This window comes from Scleropages formosus, chromosome 24, assembly GCF_900964775.1.
Source record: "Scleropages formosus chromosome 24, fSclFor1.1, whole genome shotgun sequence".
Classification (NCBI taxonomy): domain Eukaryota; kingdom Metazoa; phylum Chordata; class Actinopteri; order Osteoglossiformes; family Osteoglossidae; genus Scleropages; species Scleropages formosus.
Window position 1 is genome coordinate 3,236,047 of NC_041829.1, and position 24,504 is coordinate 3,260,550.

The 24,504-nt window shown below is 42.9% G+C and overlaps 1 protein-coding gene across 1 annotated transcript in view; it reads left to right on the plus strand.

Moving 5' to 3' along the window:
* The first annotated feature begins 1,540 nt into the window (after positions 1-1,540).
* LOC108936595 (CCR4-NOT transcription complex subunit 2-like) overlaps positions 1,541-24,504 on the plus strand; it is a 38,729-nt gene continuing 15,765 nt past the window's right edge. Inside the window, exons 1-2 of the mRNA XM_018756071.2 lie at positions 1,541-1,847; positions 19,376-19,498. Of these exons, the coding sequence (XP_018611587.1) occupies positions 1,785-1,847; positions 19,376-19,498 (186 nt within the window). The 5' untranslated portion in view covers positions 1,541-1,784. The remainder of the gene's footprint in view (positions 1,848-19,375; positions 19,499-24,504) is intronic.

Consider the following 24,504-nt stretch of genomic DNA (forward strand, 5'->3'; position numbering starts at 1 on the left):
GATTTGATTTGATTTGATTGTCATTTCTAGATACACTTGTCTGTCCATAATGTTCTGTGCAAATTAGCTATGAATACCTGTGAAATGCTAATGAAAATGACTCAGTAATACAAGATTTATTGTTATGATTGTAACGACTCCAATCGTCCTATGTGACTATTAAACGACTAGCTATTTGTACAGCCACAGTAATTCAGTTAGAGTGCTTTCTTCAGCGATACCACCAGGGTTAGGGTTGGGGACACCCCAGTTGCTTAAAATGAATAGATATAGTGAGAATATCCTGCGGTGGGACTGGTAAATTGCTGTAAAGTTGTATCTAACCTCATAAATTGCCTTGGACAAAAGGAAATGGTGATTCGTGTTCTTAACCAACATACTGCCATGAACAGTAATGTATTCCTTTTAAACAACGTGTGACGTGACAGATTTTCTTCACCTCAAGACAGTGTCCTCAAAGCATTGATTACTCTTAACCTTTTGTAAGCTTTATTGAGCCAATTTGTTTGTTCAAGGCAACATACAGTGCGAGGTTTGTGAGTTGTTTAGCACAAAACTAATTTTTCCCTGAAAGTGAAATATATTTGAAATATGTTTGAAGGTGAGAAAGTCACCCATAATGTTCACATGACGCTCTGCTGGTTGCCATTCCTGCTTTATTGGCCAGTATGTTTATTAACAGGCGTTCCCAGTTCCCTTCTCTGTCCTTTAGTCTTTCTCAAACTCCACATGATATTCGATGTTTGAACTCATTTAGTATTGGAGTGGTCGGAGAAGGTTCTTCGCATAATACTGTATTTCTTCCAAAGTGCTCATCCCCGGTGCCGCACTGAGGCCACTTATCTTATTACATCACTATTTTTCGGGCACCTGAGCGCACACGTCACACGCCACCACTGACAGCAGGGCATATGAACAGCATGGAGTTTTTAAAGAGGCTAAATAGCCGTAACTGCTATTCTAAATATATAAATGAGGCGTTTCTACACATGGCGCTACGTTCTTTTTAATTGACGGGGGCAAATTAGCCATAAAATGTGATCATTTTAGTTCACTGGAATTACGTGAAACCATGCAGAAAAGGTTGCTCTGCTTGATTCGCGTTTATTATATTCTTTCCTGCACAACGTGAGAGCAAAGCAGTGCAGAACTCCGTCGCACACGACCACCATTCACTCGCAGTAGGGGAAGTAGCGCCGCATGCAGAGCGGGCCGCACTGGAGGTGGTTCCGAGGTCGCCGCGCGGTCAGAGGGTAAAGGTCAATCTCCCGACTTCCCCCGCGGAGGAGCGAACAGCCATCTTGGATTTGCGAGGAGAAGAGAAATTAATGCGCCGGTGAGTGTGTTTTTTTTCTTCTCTGTTTTTTTCTGCACTTCAAACAATCTCAGTGTTCGGTGCAGTGGAGCCTGGTAGCATGTTGACGCAGGACCGCTTTTTTGGTCGCGGTCGTGGTAGTTCGGGGGGGGGGAGGAAGAGGAGGAGGAGGAGGAAGAGGAGGAGGAGGAGAGGGGGGGGGGGTGCTGGTTCCGGTTAGTTGGGTTCGAGCTAAACGAGGGTTTTGTGTGGAGCTCTGCTTCTCTGTAGGACGGTGATGAGGAGCGGCAGTGCGGGAGCAGTGGGGCCCCGGTTAACCCGCCCTCCTCCCGCGCTTGGCCCGCCTCCTCAGTCTCACACACACCGTGCTGCCGAGTCTCTCCGAGAAGAACCGGCGGGCAGGGCAGGCACAGGACAGGCCCCGGGCCGGGGATCCCAGAACCCGCTAACAACATGACTGTGTCATGACATGATGAGGAGCAAACTGAGCGCTGGCTGTAGATCCGTTCAGCGCGGACGTGCAGCCTCAGCGGTCGGTCAGTCACTGAGTCAGTCAGTCTCTCCCTCTCTCTCTCTCTGTGTGTGTGTGTGTGTGTGTGTGTGTGTGTGTGTGTGTGGTACGAAGTGACGCTTTTTCCAGCAGGCAGTTCCGCTGTGAGCCCGAAAGCATCCCGCTCGCTCGTGTCGTCCCCCTGTCCTCTCCGAGTTCCTCCCCGATCGCAACTTCTCTGTGTTTGTGTGCGCGCGCGCGCGCGCTTCCATTGGTTTTTCCCGCGATCCATCGCTGCTTTCGCACCGGTGCGGTTTTGCTTTGCTGTAAGTGAATTTGCAAAAGAGAGGCTGCATGCTCTGGAGCAGGGCTCACTCAGGCGCTGTGAACGCGAGCGCATCGATTGATCGAGCTGAACTTCTGGGGGACTGTCCTCCTTCCAGTCACTAGTGTCTCCTCCACTGTCCTCCTCCTGCTGCTCCAGTCTGGAGGCCTTTTCTTCCATAAGTCTGCCTGGTCCTGTTCAGTTACTCTTTCCCTCTTGCTCTTTTAAAATTCCATGTTGCTGTGTACATGAGGATAAAAGTTCTATTAATTCCACCAGTGTCCATTATAAATGTTTCATGGTGCTTCTTCTAGAGTTAAGGCAGTTGAAGAAAACTGGTGTGAGAAATTCATGTCAGTTTTACAGTTTAATGTTTGTCGTAAAGTGAAGCAGGACACCTTGGTGAATTATTTTAGTTGTTGCCTTTTTTGGTGCCACTTGTTTGAACAGCACATAGAAAATTACATTGCTGTAATACAGTTAATGCTGCTCAGTAAGCACTTCTGCACTGCTTAGTCTCTTGACTTGACTTTCTTGTCTTTTAAACATGTTTTACAGTGCGTTCCCAACACAGTTTAAAAAAAAAAAAAAACTAAACATTGCAATCATAGGATAGGACTTGGTTATCCAGTTACTTCTGAAATGAGAAAAAGGAAATACAGTGGCTCAGCACTTGTATTTAAATGCTCACTTTTACAGCCCTTTGAACACCAGTAAGAAACACCAGAAGCACTTCTCATCTTCCTTTTCAGATAATTTTGAGTAGTCTCCCCCATCCTGGGAGAAGTAACCTTCTCTTTCTGTGATTTTTGACTAGATTTCCTCAAGTACCAATGTGGCAGTGCACCCCAGTGAGACACATGGCAGCTCAGAATTGCCCTTGAGACTAAGCACTTCCATGAGGAATCCCTTTTGTTGGGGGTGGGGGAACACCTCTGTTACTGTATGCAGATGCTGGTTTGGAGTCTGGGGATCTAAACGTCTGAAGTGAGCTTTCATCTGCTCAAAAAAAAACCTTGCGGTTTCTTCAGTGGGCACAGAAGAAGGTGGAAAATGATAGTTGCTTGTGTGAAATTAGGACAGCTACTCATTTGCCACATTGACACTCACAAATGTTACTGCAGTTTCTTGTTCTAACTCATGTGAAAAGTTGGGGGGGGGGGGATGGGGGATGGAACATGGGCTACAGAATAAGGTAGTTGAACTCAAATAAAATTATACAGCTTAAGGTGCCAGATTGTCTGTTGCATTTGGGGGGGGGGGGGGCGGATTCAAGGCAGGTTTTATTTTGTGATGTATAACTTCAGCAAATGGTGATTTAACAAATGTATATCTCCAAGGCTTTGGGATTGGAACCTGTCCTCATTTGCATAAATATTATAAGCTTTGAAGTGCTTTGAGATGAAGACATCTTAGAGAATGTACATGTGTGCAGTTATGTGTTTGACCTCATGGCTTTCACATGCAGCTTCTGGACATTAACTGTATTGTCCACCATGTGCAAGAAGTTATACAAGCTGCTTGAAGTGTGTTCTTATGCTCAGTGCCTTCAGAGTATTTGAAGTCTGACTGTATGAAAATATAAAGAATTAAGATTTCAACATGTTGAATGTTTTAAAATATTTAACTGGAAACTACTTGGCTGCCTCTTTCATCTAAATGGTGAATAATGAAAGTTAAGCTCTTCAAGGGTTACAAGTTCACTTCTGAATTTGGGATTTGAACTCTCTCATAGCTGGCAGCTGATACCTCAGGCTGACAGTTGTTCTGTAGACTTGCTGTGAAGTGCAGTTGGATCCAACAGTAAGTTCAGCAGACTTGTGACACCTTAGTTAATTGAAAATACACCACTGATTGATAGACCTTTCAGTTTATGAACCACAGATACCGTGATGTGACCTGAGTCAACAGATGGGCCTCTCTGTGCCGTATGTGTTACAGCTGTTATGGGACAACATGTTGGTACAATGGATAGTACTTGTGCCTTGCAGCTCCTAGGTTGAGTGTTCAGATGTGGGTTTGAATCCAGCTCTGTCTGTGGAGTTTATTATCCCACTGTCTTGTGTGCATTTCTTCCCACAGTACAGAAACATTTGTTTGAAGAATTGGTGACTTTAAATTTCCCCTTGTGTTCAGTTGTGTTAACTTTACACGTCTTAAATTTGTCTTACATTTCTTAGCTACGTAAACAGTTAAATGACTGTAGGTAGTTGGTATATTTAGCAAAGTCAAGCCACTTCTGAGAGCAGTATCAAGGAATACAAATCTGTGCATTAAGCATTTTGTGCCCTTTTGAAATTGTCATTGTTATATTTGCAATGTACTTTCAGCATTTCATTAGCATCCACCTTTTTGTCAAACATGACTAAATCATATTCATTATATGAATATAATTAAATCATGTTAAAATGGTGACTCAAAATTGCTTTTTTGAATGTCTGTGTTTTGCTGCGTTGTATGCATGCATGAGTAGGTGACTAAGTATAGTGTACTGTAGTGTATCTAGCATTGTAAATAACCTTGGTTGAAAAGAACATGGTCTCCATTGTCACTTTGGAGAAAAGTGTCTGCCTAATGAATAAATGTAAGCATATTGATGACAGCAAGGTTTTGCAGTTGTGCCTCTGCATCTGGTACCTGGTCCTCACCAATCTTGTTTCATATCTGTACACAGGTCATGCTGTGTATTGTGGTAGTGACCGTTACATGTGCTCCTTGTAGCGTTGTCAGTCGCTTTGGCGAAAAGTGTTAGCTAAAGTGTTACTTGCTGTCTTGGCCACTCAGAGGTACTCGTTCCTCACGTCTTCTTTCGAGTGATGCTTCTTGTAAAGGAGTTATTGTTTTTTAAGCTGTTGTGTCATTTTCATTTATGTAAAACGGAAATGTTGTCTATAATGGTCTGTTTTTTTAAGGAGCACTTCAGTTTTGGTCATTTGATAAAGACTGACCTGGTTTGAGAAGCTGTAATAAACAAGAACTAAAAGAGACTTTGTCAGGTCTTTTTTTTTTTTTTTTTTTTTCCCCCAACTAGAAATGAACTGTTTCAAATGATTTCCTCTTTTCTGCTTTAACTGCATCTGGTGATGTACATGGCAAGACATTGGTTGACTTCCCAAGTATGAGCGACTTTGCAGTGTATGAAAGTAGTGAAGGTGTGGTTTTTATTTTTGTTTTTTTGGGTAAAAATGACCCATTCTGTGTCTTATTGATCATGTGGAGACATTCCTGGAAGCACAAAGTCTCAGAAGAAGGAACAGTGCATTGAATTACATCTGCTAGTGTCAACACAAGTGAACTGGAAAGCTCATCTGTGTGTGTTTTTAAATGAAAGGCAGTATGGAGGGGACTGGTTTATGGTAGGAGTTTTTGCATATGTGAAGAGTACACCCGCAAGGCCACATACTCGACACATCTGTCATGAGGCACTCTACGCAGTGAAGCCACAGAGAATTAGTCTGTGCTGCTGTGAAGCTGTGGTTGTGTCCACACAAGTGGGACCAGTGGCCATTGTCCCTGTTATTCATATTTCATGAATAAAAAGTGGTTATTTAATAAAATAGCCTTCTTATATGTCACACCTTAAGGCTTGATGATGGTGACTGTCCTACATAAAAAAAGAAAAAATAGAACTTTTTCACTGTTGTGTATTGAAATCATGATATTTAAAGAAGGTGCCTGCTGTATGACACTCTGGTATATTTCTCAGTCATGTCACTCAAAAACAAAAGTTCGTTCATATTTTTCTTCAAAAACTCATGACTGTAAAAGTGTTTTTGGGGGGGAAGCTGTATTGGTACATATTTCTGACAGTACAGGACATTTATTCATTTATTCATTTAGCTTTTGTCCAAAGCGGCGTACACCTCAGCAAAAATACAATTTATGCATTAAGGCTACGTAAACAGTTAAATGACTGGAGGTAGTTGGTTGGTTTAAGCATTATGCAGTAGTGTTTTCTCCTGTTGCTACTGCGTTAACTGTTCTACCACAGTGGACTTACCTCATCCTAAATGCATTTTTTCACTGTAAAATCTAAAATATCTTTAAAATAACTTCAGTATTTTAAATATTTTTAGAGATTGTTGCACTTTTAATGTTTTTGGCAGATCCAAAATCCATCATTTTATTAAAGCTCTTTCGGCGGATACGAATTTGATGTGGGCGGGAATAAAGTAGTCAATGCAATGCAGCTTTATTTTCTATGTGTGTGTGTTGCTGTCCACAAGTCTAAGTGCCCTTGAGAGAGAATTGTGATTAATGATACAGGACTACATGCGCACCGGCACACACTTTTACATGTGAATCACTACTGAGTGGTTTGCACGTTTCTTCGCATATTGATTACGCAGTGAAATGTGTCAGGCCTACCTTGTAACGCTTTGCACACCATGCATGTCACTGTAGTCTTTTGGGTAGTGTAAAACAACTTGTCTAAGTTCATATACTGTATATGCAGCTTGTTTCAAGTTATGTGGAAAATACTCATACTGGTAGAAATGAATGCTTATCTTGTTAATATTTGAGCATAAACCACTTTTAAATTTCTGTAAAAGGAAAAGTTTTTCTTTTTTTGCCTTTTAATTGATATATGCATGCAGATTAGTCGTTATAAATTTAAATTGGCATTCGTCGGATGTGGATTTCTATCAGCTGCATCACATCCCTAGTATTTATAGAATTTTGGGACTGCTTGATAATATCAGCAGAATTTAATAATGCTTGGTCCACACTGATTTCCATCAGTTATGGGGGGATAGTCCTGCTAAACTTCTTGCCAACCTTTTAGCTAAGGGATGCATGTTTAACATGTGATAGATGTCACAACCCGCTCCTCTCACCTCAAGGACAGTGAAACAAACATGCCTTTACATATTTCACACCAACCTGTATATTGGGGAAAAATTTGCTTCATGAAGGTTTGAAGCTTGGAGACTGGATGAGGTCCTCAAAGAAATCAGTGCTTTTTAACTAGATAATTTGCTGGTGATTTTGGACAAGAAATATTTTTGGGTGGGGCCAGTTTCAAAGACTTTATGGCTTACTTTTGGGAGTCGGGGAGGACACCGATTTTCTGGGGGCTCCTAGAACCACCGGGAGCCTTGTGATGTTTGTACAAGTTACTCAATCGCCATTTATGAAAATAGACACGTAGAAATTACTCAGACATTTATTTTACACCCTCACATCAAATTGGCCAGGTGACCCTTGTAGGACATCTGACAGCTTGTGAACCCCAGCTTTTAAATCCATGTCCTATATGTTCTTCTACCGTAGGACACACTTTATTTAGCCTTTTAGCATCGTGTTGCAGGGACCCACAATATACTGTCATCTCTGAGGTTTATGGCAACAATATGGGTAAAAGCCTTATCGAATACCAATTCTTTAGAGAGCCTTGATGAATCAGTTTGGAAGTTTCAATGGGACCTGAACATAGCGATGTGGTGTCTGGAAGGTAAACAATTATGGTGCTCCCTCTCAAAAATCCCTGCACTCCATAGCTAAAGGGAAATCCTGTAATCCGTGAAAATTCGGATGCATGTTTCTCCAAAGCAGCTTGTGTTAAGCTACTGGCAGTGGTTTACTCATTTGTACACCTTGGTAACTTTTACTGGAGCAATTTTAAAGTATGTTTCTCAACGGCACTACAGCAGGAGGTGGGATTCAAACCTGGATCTTGAGTCCAAAGACAGTGCCTCTAGCCATGGTGCCACCTACTGTCTTACGTGATTAAATTCACACACTCCTGCTCCACTGAGTGTGATGAGTATTTGCAGAAATAAAATGGTGTAAAATCTTCTCAAGCATCTCTTGTTTTCACTCTCCAGACTGCTGTTTTATGTTGCACTCAGATTGGTGAAGGGGACACAGCATATTTATCATAAAATGTAACGCTTCTGGGATGCATGAGGAATTGACAGACTCATATGTGGTGATTTGTTGTGCTTGCATTAAGTTTTCTGATATTGCAGACCTTTTTTCCATTTTCCAACATTTTAAAATTTAATATTCTTCCCTGTACTCTCAAATTTCTGAGTTATCGTCCTGATATTGAGAGTTGGGTTCTCTGTTAGAGGCTGTATTTTGCTTTTCTTTGGTTTCATTTTGTTATGCAGTGTGGGATGAAGATGTACTGAGGTTTAAAACTTTCCTCTAGATGTTTTAACATTTTCCTTTTTTCTTCCAGTACAATTTGCCAAACAAAGAATTCAGATTGGCAGCAGCAGTCCAGCAGTTGAGGACTGCCAAAAATGACTGTTTTGACTCCCTTGTCTTTGCTATGGGTTCAAAATCCCATCACAGATCCAGTCAATCCCTCCACAGTCACAGCACATTAAGGCCTTTTGCCCAGGCAGTATACCAGGATGCTCAGTAATGAAGATTCAAACCCAAACATTGAATATGCTACCTGTTCTTTTGTGAATATCTTTTCTTGCTCTTCATGCTGTCCTGGCCTTTTCTGGACGGTTGAACTTAACCTGTCGACATTCTGAAGCCCTATTTTTCCGGAAAGACAAAGAACAGTGGATTTTCTCTATTTGAGGCTTTTATAATGCATGCAGCTCTGTTTTTGTTACATTCTAACATTGGTGCGTTTAACTGGGGGGGGGGGTATTGAGAATCCCCGTGTTTATAGAAGAAGCAGAATAACCCTTTGCACTAAATGGTGCATGTCTTTTAATGAGAAAGTGTGTTGCTGTGGAGATGCCTTATGGGAATCGTGATAGAAACGGCAAGCAGAAAAAGCTGAGTGTTAGTTATTTTTTGAGGCAATCAACACTTCCTGTCACAGGAGCCCCAGGGATTTTTGGAACTGGCTAGTTGGGGCCCCCTCCCTGAACTCCCCAAGAATGAACGTGCTGTTCCTGATGGAATTCTTTACACCCGTCCTTAGCATATTCTGCAACCTACATTCACTAGCTGACATAGCATAGATTTCCATTTTTAAAAATCCTAAACGTAATATTTTGATTTGCAGTACTCATTCTGTAATGCACTGTTTCTGTGTGTTCCAGACTTTTCCTTTATTGCAGGGCACACTTTGGATTTAAGTATTCTGGCTATTTATTGTTATTGGTACTGGTATTATTTATTGCTTTTTTGTGTAGTGCTATCTATTGTGTTATCTATAGTCTGTGGAGAAGCACTCAAGCAAGAATTTCATAGTACTTATGACAATAAAACTTGAACTAAAGGGTTGATACTTCCTTAAAGCCAAAACATGTGGGGTTTTCTCATGGGAAACCTAAGTGGGTGATTCTAGTGGTGTCATGAATTTCAGACTGCACTGCATGTCCATGGAGTATAATGACTTTTGTCAGAGGATAGAATGTAAAAATGACAGCTTTCATGCCATGTCATGCCATCCAGTGCAATGGTTAAGGCATTGTGAGGAAAAGTATATCAGGCTTACATTCCTAGATGGAAGGTGAAGGTGCTGCTGCGGTGGTGCTGTTCAGTGGAGTGCTCAATGCAGAATGCTCCTGGTAGAAATTGCAGCTGTATAAATAAATCTGAAAGGAAGATCCTGTGTTCCAAGGGGAAGGTTTTGCAGTTACCCTTAGTTACATTATGACGCAGATGTCTGTGATGTGGTGATATTGTGGTTGTGTGGAATGGGCACAGAGTCCTTGCGTGGGCTCATACTGATACTTAGCATATAGCTGGTACAACAATGTTCCTTGAGCCTTTGTGGCTTGTGTTAATCTCTCCCCTGCTATATCCCTGCATCATTCGTTTTCTTTTTCTAACCTCATTGTTACATTAAATGTGCAATAGCAGCGTGCTAATGTCATTGAGTATCTTGATGCTGTGGAAGCATCGCTGTACTGTACATAGCTCTGTTGTTGTCTTTATAGCTGTATCTCTAATGACATGTGCTCTGTCCAGGAGTTCTGTACCCATCACTTGTGCCATGTTGTTGGTCTGCAGCGGAAATCTTTCAGAAGATTAAAGCCGTCAAACGTTTATCAGGAGGGTAACATTGCATTCTGCTTTAAATTGTTACATCTTCCCCAGGATCTCAACTGATCAGGAGAACGTTCATTTAGGGGGAAAATATTGTCCTGTGCTGTAGCGTGTTATACAAATAGTAAAGTCTCTGTAAAAGTACTGAAGAAGCAAAACTCCTGCGTACTGGAAGTGACACTTGTGTCGTTGCCATGAACACATAGTGGACATGACACCGTGGTTGTCAGCCTGTGGGTCCTGGGGTTTCTTACGCTAAGCTATGCAGAGCACAGGACAATACTTACTGCTTTCAACAGGATATGGCATTGTGGCGCTGCTCTGCTGAGAGGAGTTGCATGAACAGGTGTCTTTGTGGTCACTCTGGAAAGGAGAAGAGCAGCCTGTCGCACGTTGATCTTGTTCAGACATGACATTTCAATACCACACTCAACTTCTTTAAGTTTTACTTTGTTGTCCTGTTGTAGGTATAACCTGGTTTTTCCACATTAATTGCCTTCACTAATTGAAATCTCACCGCTTGATCTCAGTTTAAAAGTGCACCACACAGAAAATGACCAACCGGGCAGGCAGTCTGCCAAACTGTTACTATATGTATACTTTCAGAACTTCCCCTAGCTGGGATGTCTGACTCTTTAAATTATGTAAAAATTTTAACATTAATAGTTGGATTAGTACATTAGTTCCCTTGTGTAATGAATGGTAAAGTTATAAATTTGAATGAAAAAGTTAAACTGAAAGTTTTACAAAGCATTAAAAAAAAATCAGAGATTTACAGAGCCAAAATGGTGAGTAAATTGAGGCAGGTATGTATTATGAAACCTGTGTTTATGGTAACTTAAAGGCATGTTTAACTTCGGATTCCAACAGACCTTTGGTCTTAATTGTGTTTATATGAGATTTTTTTTTGTCTTTGGGATTAAATGGTATTTCATGGAAATATTGCCCATTTAGTTTTACATATACTCAGTGCTTCAACCTGTAACACAAAATACTAGTCACTTTTTCTAGTATGTTGACCTAGTCTCGTTAAATAGTCAGGCCCCCCTCCCCTATTGAATTGAAATTTTCATCTTCCTTCTGCCAGTGTCCCTGGTTTCAATGTTCTTTCTGTAACAGCAGTTTTATGTGTGTGGTCAAACTACTTACTGTCAGCTGCTCTTGTTCTTCCTCACCTTTAACTGGACAACACTCATTGCCAGGGTTTGAGTATCAGCACACGGTTCGCAAAGTGCGGTCGTACACTCCTGGAATTTATGCTTGCAAAGCTTTCACGTCGGTGCCTGCGAGGTGGCATTTGGCGCTCCATCTCAAAGCAGCTCTTCTGTGCTTCTGCTTCCATCCATGTGGCTGTGGAAGGGCCCATGTTGTGAAAACACACAACAGTGTCACATGCCTCTCCTGCCTTCTGCACAGAAGCAGCCTGAGCTCCAGCTGGGTGGTTTCTCTTTTTTGTCAGCCACTGACAGTAAGAGGAGTCCCTCTAGCAGAAATAATACTAGATTGGAGAGATTTGAGAGCCACGAGATTTTGTTCAAAGTCTTGCTGCCAGTAGCTGCTAGGTAAACAGTCAGCAGGTCTGTTACGTGCCTTTCATTGTTCTCCAGTTTTGACCTTAGATGAATGGCTTATTGTATGACTTGTGGCACTTCGTAGAAATGTCAGTCTGTCTCGACTACAAAAGGCACATATTTGTAGTAGCGTGTAGTTGTTTGCCCTTGACCTCTTTCAGTGTCTAACCTGGGCTTAATGACTATGGGAAGACAAGTGTTGTACAGCAATTTGGTGTGGTGTAGTGCTCTTCTACCTGGCTTCATTCGACAGTGCTCAAAGGAGCTAGTCTTCACTCTCTTTATTTACTTTTTCACATGTCCTTTTGTATTTCACAGTGTCTGCAGTTTCAGAAACTATTTGTCATTAGTGGTTGATCCTGCGCTGCACATCTGCAGACTACATATCCAAGTCCCTACCTGAAGAAAACTAGTTAGATAAAGCAGGGTTGTTTTAACCAGTGCAAGTGTTGTTATAAGGTGCAGAAATGTTTGTTTTTGAAGTAAACCATTTACAAGTTGTTGGAGATCCAGTATTATTTCTTAGCCTGCTGTTTACCCAAAGAACAAAGCAACCTTCTAAGGAGCATGAGGAAACTCCCCCCAGTTATGCCATGCACAAAAGTAATGTGGACCTAATGTGTATTCTAGCTGAACATTTCATGTGTACTATGAGGAGACGTGGATGCTGTGGTCAGTGCTCCAGTGGGTGGTGGCAAGGCTTTGGTTCTGTCCTCTCTGTGGGTGAAGGGACCGCACCAGCAGGGCTCTGCCCAGTGACTCAGTGGTGTTACTGGATGGCAGCCCAAGGAACCCTGCTGCCTGAATCTCATGGCACCACAGATGGTGTGGTCTCCATGGCCGAGAGCAGACATATGTCCGCTCTGCTTCTCCCCCCCATGCCCCGTCCCATCACCCTGTATACTCTGGAGATTAGATGCATTTTTGAGAACCATTGCATACTTTTTCTTTTTTTAAAAAACAAAAAAACAAAAATTGGGGATGTTATGATTGATTTGTATATGCCTTGGAAAGGGTAGTGCAAAATGCAGGCCAGATGTCAGTTTTTTTAAAGCCCTGTCAGTTGATTGCTTTGGTGTGAATAGACATGCAGAAGGGACAAACATGGGGGTACAACAGTGGTTTTGACTCAGTGCACCACCACCCTACCAGGAAATGAGTGAAAATACCGAAGCTGTCTGGAAAATTCTAATTTGTGGGTGACCCATTGCTGCTTTGCTTGCCAAATCCTTGGTTTCTTTTCCTAGGAAAGTGTTTTGTTTTGATTCCAAGATCTTGACCTCATTGTCTGCACTGCTCTTGTTCTGAGAGCTTTCTGAGGTACAGGATGCTTTCAGTAGATGACGCAGTTAACCTCGGGTAATTGGAGACTACTCAGCTACTAGCTGCTGAGCTTCACCTGATTGTTTAGGCATTGAGAGAAAACAGCAGTCATCTTTCTTCAGTGCAAGGTTATCTGTGTTGAGGTATTATGCATGATACCAGACCAAGAAATAATTATTTCTGACAGCTGCAATACCGATTTTTTGGTGCTGTTAAAGAGTAAGTCTTTAAAGTGAAACACATGGTACAGTAATCCCCTGTCCTGATCAGTGCAGCTGTTATATTATGGATGTACAGTTTCAAGCGTGACACTGTGGTATGTATGATACAGAACCATGCTTCATCCCAAGCATCCTCGTCATCGGTCCCCATCGATTCTTATTGTGAATGCTTTGGAACAATGGACAGGAATAGGAAAAAGGATGGTTCAACCACACATGTAATAGCAAAGATCTGTGTTTAACAGTATACAGACTGAAAAGGATTTTTGTGTGGGTAAGTGACTAAGGCTAATTCATACAGAAATGGGGGACGTTATTCCAATGCCCCATTTTTTTTTTTAAAATGTATGAAATGTAGTAATATCAGAATATAAACATCTCAGAACTAATGCACTGTACTAGATACCATGCTAGTTCAACTGTAGATATTTTACTTGCATTGCTATGTGTTAATATATAGGGGGTGCGGTGGCGCAGTGGGGTGGACCGGGTCCTGCTCTCCAGTGGTTCTGGGGTTCGAGTCCCGCTTGGGGTGCCTTGCGACGGACTGGCGTCCCGTCCTAGGTGTGTCCCCTCCCCCTCCAGCCTTACGCCCTGTGTTACCGGGTAGGCTCCGGTTCCCCGCGACCCTGTATGGGACAAGCGGTTCTGAAAATGTGTGAGAAATGTGCTATGTTTAATGTTTTATGTTTAAATGCATTGTTTTATGCATTGTTTAAAAAAAAAAAAAAAATGAAATGCACCCTCTGTGTGCGTAGCTGTTTTAATCACTTCGTAACCATGTTCCTACATGAGATGCATCAAAAGTTCACCTGTCAGTAAGTATCCTTTTGGAAGTTAGTATTTCCAGATGAGTTTGTGGTCACACACAGGTATTTCAGGCTTTTAATTAAGGCACATTTTCTCTCTCCAAAAATAAAACTTTCTGGTCTTGTATACTATTTAATTTCGGGAAAACCTAACAGTGGAAAGGACTCCTTTCTTGCTTCTGCATCTGTACAGTTGATGTGACTAATGAAGGGAAGGAACGCCTCTCTGTGAAGATGGGCGTTTCATGCAGCAGCACTGAAGAGATGTGCGGCTGTCTAGATGCAGGGAAGGGGAAGGGAGACCCATTCCCGAAGAATATTGGGTTGTGGAGGTACAGTTCTACCTCAGTGGGGGTTTAAGTGCAGGATCTCAGTCAAAATGTAATGACTTCTTTGGTGGAAACTTCACCAGAGTTAAGAATCTAAAAGGGTGAACCTTACAGTGGAGGCAAAGGGATCCAGTGAGATTGAATAGATATTTACCCTATTCAAACAGTTAGGAGGTGGGGATATCTGAAAGCACTGCTTGAGTGGGCTTCTTCTGCCATGGCAGCCAAGTGTGCTGTCTTGCTTCGAACAGCCTGCCCAAGTCAACCACCCCCCTTAGTGATTCTTGAGATCTGCCAGGTCTTTGTCAGTTCGTGAAAGCAGCTGTTACTCTTTATCTACCCTGAGCCTGACAAGGGTCTTAGCACTCTATGGGTGCTAAGTTTGTCCCAAATGCCAGATACTTAATCAGCAAATATGCTTGACTTCATTCTTGATTTAAATCATCCTTCTTGACCACTTTTCTTGCAGGTTGTGCTCCACACTGACCATTTTATACACCAGCTTGCTTCTACGGACATCCATTATTTGTACACACCTCACCCCAAAGTGTAAAGCGTCTGCATTGAGTGCTGCCTTTGTTCAAAGCTGATTACTTGCAATTCTGAACAAATCCCGTTTCTCATAAATGGTAGCGTCAAGGCTGAGCACTGCAGCGCTGTGGCTTTGGTGTCCACAGTGTTTCTGCAGCTGTCTTTGTTTCTGAAACCCAGGTACCCAGGTCGCACTTTAAATGAGTGTAAACTCCATACTTTGATGTGCCAATTTCAAATGCCACTTTGGAGTTAACTGTAGATGGATGGGAAATGTTGGCCATGCTGGCTTTGTACTGTCTGAGCTCCTGCTGACTTTAAAGCAGGTTATTGCATGACCTGTGTGGGACCAGAGAGACCCAATCTGACCCCCAGCTAGCCTTCCTCCCCTCCAGCTGCCCAGCTAGTTGGATGAGCCCACCCTCTGCTCTCTCGGGATCTGGGTCAGTACCCTGCCATCTGGCCCTCATCCCATCCACTAATCCTGCCAGTGACCTCTCTGCCTTCCTCCTGATGTGCATCGCAGAACCTGGACAGCTGTGCCGGAGGAGGAGGCAGCACATAGCTCCTGTAAATCAGTGTGGCGAAGGTACCTTCTGGCTTACCCTGCGGGTGACTGAAACCCTCATTTAAGGTGCTTTACCTGACCCTAAAGGCTAAGTTTTGCTTGCTCTATGTTGGTAATAAATATGGTGCCTTTGTTCAAGGCAAATTACAGTATTATGCTTGCACAATTTTTTGTTTAACGGTTACGTTCTGTTGTGACTTTGGTTTTTCTTACACTTCATAAGTGAGTTTTAGGCATGTGTGTCTTTGAGGGGGTTGATAGTGTGCAGGTTGTCCTCCAGTTGACATATGCAACTTGCAATGTCTGTCCCATTAACCTTTATTTATTCCTGGCATTTGGTGGTAACGTGTAACAATGGCCGTACTCTCTGTGGTATAATTTTCTGGCCATGCTGCAGCAAGGCTGCCAGATTTGTTATTGGTTGAGTCTGTGTCAGGCTGTCGTGCAGCAGTTGCCTTTTTAATAGAAAACTTTTTGTTAGATTTCCTTTAAGTTTTTTTTTTGTTTTTTTTTTTTTAAACTGGCTGGCAAGCAAAAAAAGTGAGTGATCTGGTGGTGCTGGAATGAAAAAGCACAAGACGATCAATTCAGAAGCGAAGGTGAAAAATAGTGCAGCATGAAAGTAGTTTACTGTGTTCTTTAGTATTTTAACATAAATATTAGATGTTAATGACAAAAATATACACATAGATAAAATCCAGTTGCAGTGTCTGCTTAATATGTCCATATACATGACACCTCTCAGTTTAAATGACTTACTCATGTCGTCACACCCATTGTGAATTTAAGTGTAACACAAAGTGCTTCATAAAATTTCAATTTCATTGATTTTCTAGGAATTTGGCTACTGCCTACTCCTGCAAACAGCTCTCGCAGGTGACATTCGACTCACGTTCCACTCTGCTCTCCTACTGCCACAGATTAATCTCTGCTCTGAGTTCTCATTGAGAGAGTGACTGAGTTCAGTGGAGGCTTGCACTTTGTCTTGAAATCTGCATGTGTGCACCTCCACTCTTGATCCTTACTAATGCCCTCGAGAGTCGGGTCAGGTGCTTCTATTTTTCCTGTCACACTTAATATAAAAGCACAAGGTTTTTATTGCTTGGTTACAGTTGTACAAATCCTTGAACTGTTTTCCTCCACTTTGTTGTCAGAGACACTAGGTTAGGATCTATCCTGTATCTTTAAACTGTAATGGAACAGGGCTGGACCTCAGCCCTCCTCCCTGAGCTCATGTGGAAACTGGAACTGCCACTCTTACATACAGATAATGCTGTCATATTGAAATGCGCCACAGTTTAAGGAACTATATAAGGTCAGGATTGCAGAGGATTTTCTCCCAAAGTCTTCTCTTGAATATATGTAAAAAGTTACCATGATGATGTAAGCCAGACTCCAAAGGTTTGCGTTGGGTTGAATTTTTATCATTGTCTTTGTGCTGAGTTTAATTTCAAACTTTTCCTCATTCATTAAACAGGACAAACAGGAATTTTACACACATCATTTTCTGATAGCTGTTTCTGTTGGTACACTGCTGCATGTGAGTGCTGTGTGTTCACACATGTAAACTGCACTTACTGTGCATTGCGTAAATTGAGCTCACAAATCTGATCTGTCTGCATTGAGCTAATGTAACAAACTTTAGTTCATGCACTTTTTCCACAAAGTCGAACAGTTGTGTGCTGGTTTAGCAGCGTTTTAACCTTGGTATATTGTTTTAGGTGCAAATAGATAGATACAACTTTGTCATTGCATAGTACAAGTACACAGCAACGAAATGCAGTTTCGCATCTACCAGAAGTGCAAATAGTAGAATTGTGCAAATGAACAAGTTGTTAAAAATAAGAAATTTATGTACAAGTAAATAAAATAGGATATGGCAGAGAGTATGTACAGATGCTGTTGATCATATAGTAGTAGGAATGAATATATATAAAATAAAAATATCTATGAACCGTGAACCGCCACCTTACCGTGGTGGAGGGGTTTGAGTGCCTGAATGAGTCCAGGAGCTATGTTGCCTGGGGCTATATGCCCCTGGTAGGGTCTCCCATGGCAAACAGGTCCTGGATGACAGACGAGACAAAGTGCAGTTCAAAAACCCCTTATGAAGAAAATAAAATCGAGGCTTTCGTTTACCCCGCCCGGTATGGGGTCACCGGGGCCCCACCCTGGAGCCAGGCCTTGGGGGGGGGCTCGCATGCGAGCGCCTGGTGGCCAGGTCTATGCCCACGGGGCCTGGCCGGGCTCAGCCCGAAGCCATAACGTGGAGCCGCTCTTCGGTGGGCTCAGCACCTGCCGGAGAGACCGTAAGGGGCCGGTGCATTGTGATTTGGGCGGTGGTCAGGGCCGAGTGCCCGGCTGACCCAAACCTCGGGTGCCAACTCTGGTTTTTGGGACTTGGAATGTCACCTCACTGGCGGGGAAGGAGCCTGAGCTGGTGCGGGAAGTTGAGAGATACCGTCTAGATATAGTCGGGCTCACTTCCACTCACAGCTTGGGTTCTGGAACCACTCTTCTCGATCAAGGGTGGACTCTCCACTATTCTGGCGTTGCCCAGGGTGAGAGGCGGCGGGCGGGTGTGGGCTTATTAATAGCCCCCCAGTTCAGCCGCCATGTGTTGGAGTCTAGCCCGGTGAATGAGAGGGTCATCTCCCTGCGCCTTCAGGTCAGGGAACGATCTCTCACTGTCGTTTGTGCTTATGCGCCTAATGGCAGTGTAGAGTACCCGGCCTTCTTGGAGTCCCTGGAGGGCGTGCTGGAAAGCGCTCCCACTGGGGACTCTGTCGTTCTGCTGGGGGACTTTAACGCCCACGTGGGTAGCGACAGTGACACCTGAAGGGGCGTGATTGGGAGGAACGGCCTCCCTGATCTGAACCCGAGTGGTGAGTTATTGGACTTCTGTGCTAGTCACGGTTTATCCATAACAAACACCATGTTCAAGCATAAGGGTGTCCATCAGTGCACTTGGCACCAGGACACCCTAGGTCGGAGGTCGATGATCGACTTTGTATACTTCATTCTTGTGTGTGTTATAGAGGTGGAGGAGAACGCCTATTGAGTGTAGTTTAAAAAGCTTTTTCTCCACATCTCAGTTGCATGGGTCCAGGCATAGTTCTTAGCTTCCTTTGTGAGTAGGGGTCAGCTGCTAGAGTTACTGGTTAGAGCTACTGCCCTGGGATCCAAAGGTCACAGGTTCGAGCCTCACCTCCGGCTGTAGTACCCTTGAGCAAGGTACTTACCTTAAATTGCTCCAGTAAAATTACCCAGCTGTATAAATGGGTAAATAATTGTTACCTCAGCACTGTAAGTCACCTTGGAGAAAAGCATCAGCTAAATGAAGAAATGTGAATGAGTATGGTATTGGGCTTTGGGCTTTTTTTCTGTTATGTCTCTTATATCAGGTAACTAAATTTGTCCATTGCTACCTTATTTGCCTACTTCGTTACCAGGCTGTCTCAGATGGTGTCTGATTTGGGGTGTGGTTTATGAAATAGTGGACTTTCTCTGAAGTCTTTCCTTGAGTTGTTGCTAGACCTTACGTGTGTGTGCGCGTGCATACATGTGAGTCAATGTGTATGTGATTGCCCTACAGCGGACCGATGCAGTGGCGCCACTACTTTACATCATCACTTGAACTTGGTTACAAGCTGAGCAGACAGCTGGGTTTTCAAAAGATGTAGTGCCTCTAATTTCTGCCTGCTCTCTATTAGTTGTTGGGGTTGGTGTCTCTCAGGGCCATGTGTGTCTACAGATGAGGGAGCCTGTATGAGCTGTGAGCATGCCTCATCCTCCTCCTCTGCTTGTCCCTACATGTCAGTTGGAGCAGCACCATCTTGGTCTGTCCTCTGAGCTGAGAGCTCAAGGTAGGCCAGGGGGTTTGAATAGCAGCAAATTAAACCCTCCTCTCCCTTTCTCCCTGCAGGTGACAAACAGCATGTTTAATGCTACAAGAAAGAAGTTCTTAGAGGGGGGCGAAAGTGACTACACCGATGAAAGCATGTACTACAGCCAGAATTCGATGTTCCCACATCGATCGGAGAAAGACGTAAGTGCCAGCACAGATATGGCAACACATTTTTAAGGAAGTACCCACCTCCGCTCCTGACATCAACTGTTGCATTGCTGCTGTCCATTTCTGCATGGCAATTGCTCTCAGTTTTCTCTAAGAGCTTAAAAGCTTTTCCTGACTGTCATACATCTTCTGCTGTGGTCTTAATGGTTCTCAGTACAATTTCTATTATGTAAATATAATTAACGGAAATGCTTTTTTGTTATTGAAATCTTTATCCATAATCATGGAAGAGCAGCAAACATAATGTTTGAGTTTTGTTTACAACTGATATGAGTATTGCAGTGCAAGGTTATCGTTTGTTATGAGGTCTTTATACAAACGCAATTAAAACTGTTTTCACACTTACACTGTAGGGTATTTTTACCAAACTGATTCAGGATCACAGGTACTGAAACAGTGGTGGCAGTGGGATTTGAACCAGCAACCCTAAGGACACAAGTCAGCATCCCGTCCTGTTGTCTAATGACTTTTAACAAGTTTGTTTGAGGTCTGCCTTTAAATTTTGTCATCAGTCAAATATTGTTTTTAAATGTATTGGTTCTCACTTCTGTTTAAATGATCTAAAGCTATTAGTGCATCTTCTGCTAAATATTTGTGGATTATTAGGTGTATTTACAAGCAAAATATTAAATTTGGTTGCTTGCTTAATGCAATGTCTGGATGTTCTCTACTGGAAAAGTTTTTGCTTGTTCCAGTATTTTACGTATATTTAAATATGGATGTACTTATTCATTAAAATGGTCATTTTTTCCATCCATACTTAACTGCTGAGAAGGAATCCTGTGTTCCTTCACATGTGAAGTGCAGGTAAAACACATCTTTACAGCCATCTGTGAGGCTCAGTAATGTGTTGCTTTCTTTGCCCTCCTGCCAGGAATACTGGAATGATTATCGGAAATATGTTGTGCTTTGTTTTATTGCAGTTGTTAATGCAACTTGTGTAACTAACCAAATTGCTGTGAGGCACTTGAAAAATAAACTTTTGGAACAGCACGTTTCATCATGTAATGCAAAAGTTGTGTTCAGGCAGCCTCGATGTTCACTGTGAGAGCAGGTGACAATGTTCCTCGGTCCATGAACAACGTGTCCATGGTAGACCTGACAGCGGTAACTGCCCGCAGCAGCGTGGTGTGACGGCTGGGCTTATTCCCCAGGAAATGTTTGCAGTAGAGTTGTGGGGTCTCAGGTGCGGCCATGCTCTGGTGTGCCAGCCTACAAGCCCGAGCTCATCACTGCCTGAGAAGGGCCTGAAGGCCTGTGCTAGCATGGGGGGGTTCAGGCCTGGGGGGTGTGAAAACTCAAGTAGTGAAGTGCTCGCTGAGGGTTGCCGGGAATCTGCTTGGTGCAGTGGTACAGTAATACAGTGGTGCACAGGTACAGTAATAGAGGTACTGTGGTATAGTAATAGAAGCACAGTGGTCCAGAGGTACAGTGGTACAGTAATACAGATGTCCAGTGAGGAACATTTCCAAGAAATGTAATTGGTGAAATGACCTGTTGTACAATATAGGATGAATGTCAGATGAATTGTGATAATTTAGAGTATGTTGCTGTTGGGTCAAAGTATAAAGCTCACTTATGTCAGTGTAGAACAACTTGCGGAGTCTTTAATCCACTTGTTTTCTTCAAATGAATATTAGTTTCCCTCTCCCATATGACAGCATTTCTTTTCCAACTGCTGTGATGTAAACACACACACACACATTTTCAGAACCGCTTGTCCCATACGGGGTCACGGGGAACCGGAGCCTACCCGGTAACACAGGGCGTAAGGCCGGAGGGGGAGGGGACACACCCAGGACGGGACGCCAGTCCGTCACAAGGCACCCCAAGCGGGACTCGAACCCCAGACCCACCGGAGAGCAGGACTGCGGTCCAACCCACTGCGCCACCGCACCCCCCCTCTGAAAAAACTGTTAATCAAAAATTAATCAACTTATAACATATAACTGCCTACTTCTTAAAATATCTAACAATAAAATGTCAAACTGACTGTGCACCCATACCTTCTGTAACTGGGTTCATGATCATTGCATGAAATCATCGTTAGGTGAATTTCCTTTATGACGGATCAACCTAACATTGTTTTTGCTGATGGGGAAAAATAGGTTACATTTATTCATTTAGCAGGCCCTTTTGTCCAAAGCGATGTGCATCTCAGCAAAAGTACAATTTATGCATTACATTAAGAAAGAGACATAGCTGCAAACATGTAACTCTCAAGTAAACCTAGTTTGTTCCCTACCACTTGCTGCACCGAGGTTCATCGTTCAAGTAGGTGCATAAAACACAGGATAGACAAATCATGATACCCTCCTACCATTTTTTTTTTTTTTTTTTTTATCATAAGATACACAAACAAGCAAATACAATGCCAGAGTAGTGGCTGAATAAAGGCTGTATCTGGGGATGCTCATGAAGTTACGGTACATGAACATTTACATCATTCATGAGCTGGGGAGATCTTGGGTGAAGTGGATCTGGAAAAGGTGGGTTTTCAAACACTTCTTGAATGTAGACAGTGTTTCCGCAGTTCTAAGTGAAAGGGGAAGGTGGTTCCACCACAATGGAGTCAGAACGGAGAACCTCTGAACTTTAATGCGCGGGACCACCAAGTGAGCAGAAGTAGACGAGCGAAGGGGTCTGGCTGGGGTGTAGCGGTTGATCAAGACCTATAAATAGCTGGGAACAGTTCTATTGATGCATTTGTAGACAATAACCAGGGTCTTGAATTTGATTTGGGAAGCTATAGGAAGCCAGTGCAAAGAAAAGTTCACCAAATATAAACAGGGCAATGTTGTGTAGTTAGTTTTTGACACCCCCCTGCTGTCTTTGTGAGGATTGCTTGAAGAACCATCTAACAGGCAACAAATTCTGTACTGAATTGTTACCCCATTGTAAGAGGAAATGGTCTTTTTCTCTCATTTTCTATAAAATCATTGTGTGAGGGATGAGTGCACGATGTGTGTGCATCCTTACTGTTATTGATTACACAGCCATACACATCAGTCCACGAAGAACACGCATGGCAACGAGCACCACTAGCTCAAATCTAGTCAATGGACTTTTCGCTTATCAAGGTGTTCTCTCTGCTATACACGTCTTGCAGGCCATCTTGCGCGGAGCTCTAATGACGTATTGCACCGCGTCATTTTTGAATGCAGCTTCGCCATTTCGTTTGGCTACATTTGCGTGGAGCAAAGTGTCCGTGCATCATATCATTCAATGTCCATTATTGTTCCTCCAGCCAGAACACAACTTAATAGCTGCATTTTCGCTTTGGGGTCCTTCCTCAGAGGGTGACGTTAAAGGGGTGTTGCACTTTTATTAACCATTTGACATCTTAGTTCTTGGTGGACTTGAAAGAAGTTCAGTATGTATGCTCTTTCACTTTTTAAAGGAATCATCCAAGCTGAATTCAAAGTGTCCTAAATAAATTGGAGTTTTAAAAAAATGATTAGTTCTGAATTGACCTCATTGCTGTGTTCCTTTGCTGCAGCCATTTTTTAATGAGGAGAATGTTCTCCATCAAGGAGATAAACCTTAAAATCGTTTTACTCAAGTGTATATGCCCTGCCATTGGTGTTTCAACGTACTTATCTCACTTCCTTCTGAGTTTTTGACACTTCCTGCTGTGTGCTGATTTATTTCCCCCCCCCCCAACACCACCACTGTCTTGTACATACAGAAGCAATGTCTGGACAGCGGAGTTGCGGTGCTGGCCTTGTGCAGACACATTGCGCAGGACAGAGAACTGCCGAGGTAACAGCCCGTGTGTGTGCTGCTCGTGGCTGCTGTGTGTCTGTTGGGACCATTCTCTCGGCGCCGAGCCCCTCACGTACTTTGTGTTTGCTGGAGGCACAGACAGTTGTCACACAGGCACTTACTGACAAGCGACAGCTGCAGAAAGGGTGCAAACTAAATGAGTCGTTTATTTGGTTTCGCTTTTCTTTTAACTGGGTTTGTTGCGGTTTAACACTGCTGTGTGCTCCAGCCATGTTGTGTGCAAGTTATGCCGTTGAGAAATGGCTGAAGTATTTTTAATTGGGAGAAGCATAATTAATGAAACAGTCCTAAAACCATAGCCAGGCTGCTCATGTAGTTTTTGGGTTGGAGAGTTGGCCGTTATGTGTCAGTGCTGAGCGATGGTGAACTGAGCCGTTTGTTTTTCCATATTTACTGTGCATTCGTGTGAATGTCAGCCATTCTTCCTGAAAAGGGACTTTAAATGTGGACAGATTCTATAAGCTGTAAGTGTAGACAGTGTTATGGTGAGCTGGTGTGTGTCATGTCCCTTTCAGTGGCACTGTTTTTAGGTTCTGCTTGCTTATAGTGCCTTTTCAAGGAGAGAAGAAATGCGCACAGTAATGGGACACACTCCCCCCCCGTGTGTGTTAGTGCTCAAAGCCCACTTATTCTCACACGAGGCCACATAACAGGCATATTTCACATGCTTGTGTTTCTGGATAGTAAACTAATCCTGCGTGTTGAGGATTACATAGCAAGGTGTGTGTCTGGTTAACTTACTTTCATCCAGTTCCATGTTTTACAATTGGTAGCATGATTGTTTTCTGCTTTGACACAGATTTTGCAATGTTACCTTAAAAATAGATATTAAAGAATGTTTGACCACATTTTGTATTCACTGTAAGAACTTTACAAACTGCAGGTAGGCTTTTAAAAGGGAATGTCTCTGGGAATACCAGGTTCTCACAAGAGCAGTGCAAAATATATACAGTACCTATATCGGAATGGGACCTGTTCTCCTGTGATTGATCGCATTTGTTTTTAATTGCTTTACCCGTTCTGTTTATAAAAGGAGTAATCAAATGGAAAAGTATGTTTCCTTTGTGGCCTATGTTGGGGTGGAAGTGCTGTGCTGAGCCGAGCCTTCTTTCTCATCTCTCACGGTTATCTTCCCATTCTCTTAGACCAACTGCATCGCAGCCATGTTAAATGTGTCTTCTGTGTGAGGCAGC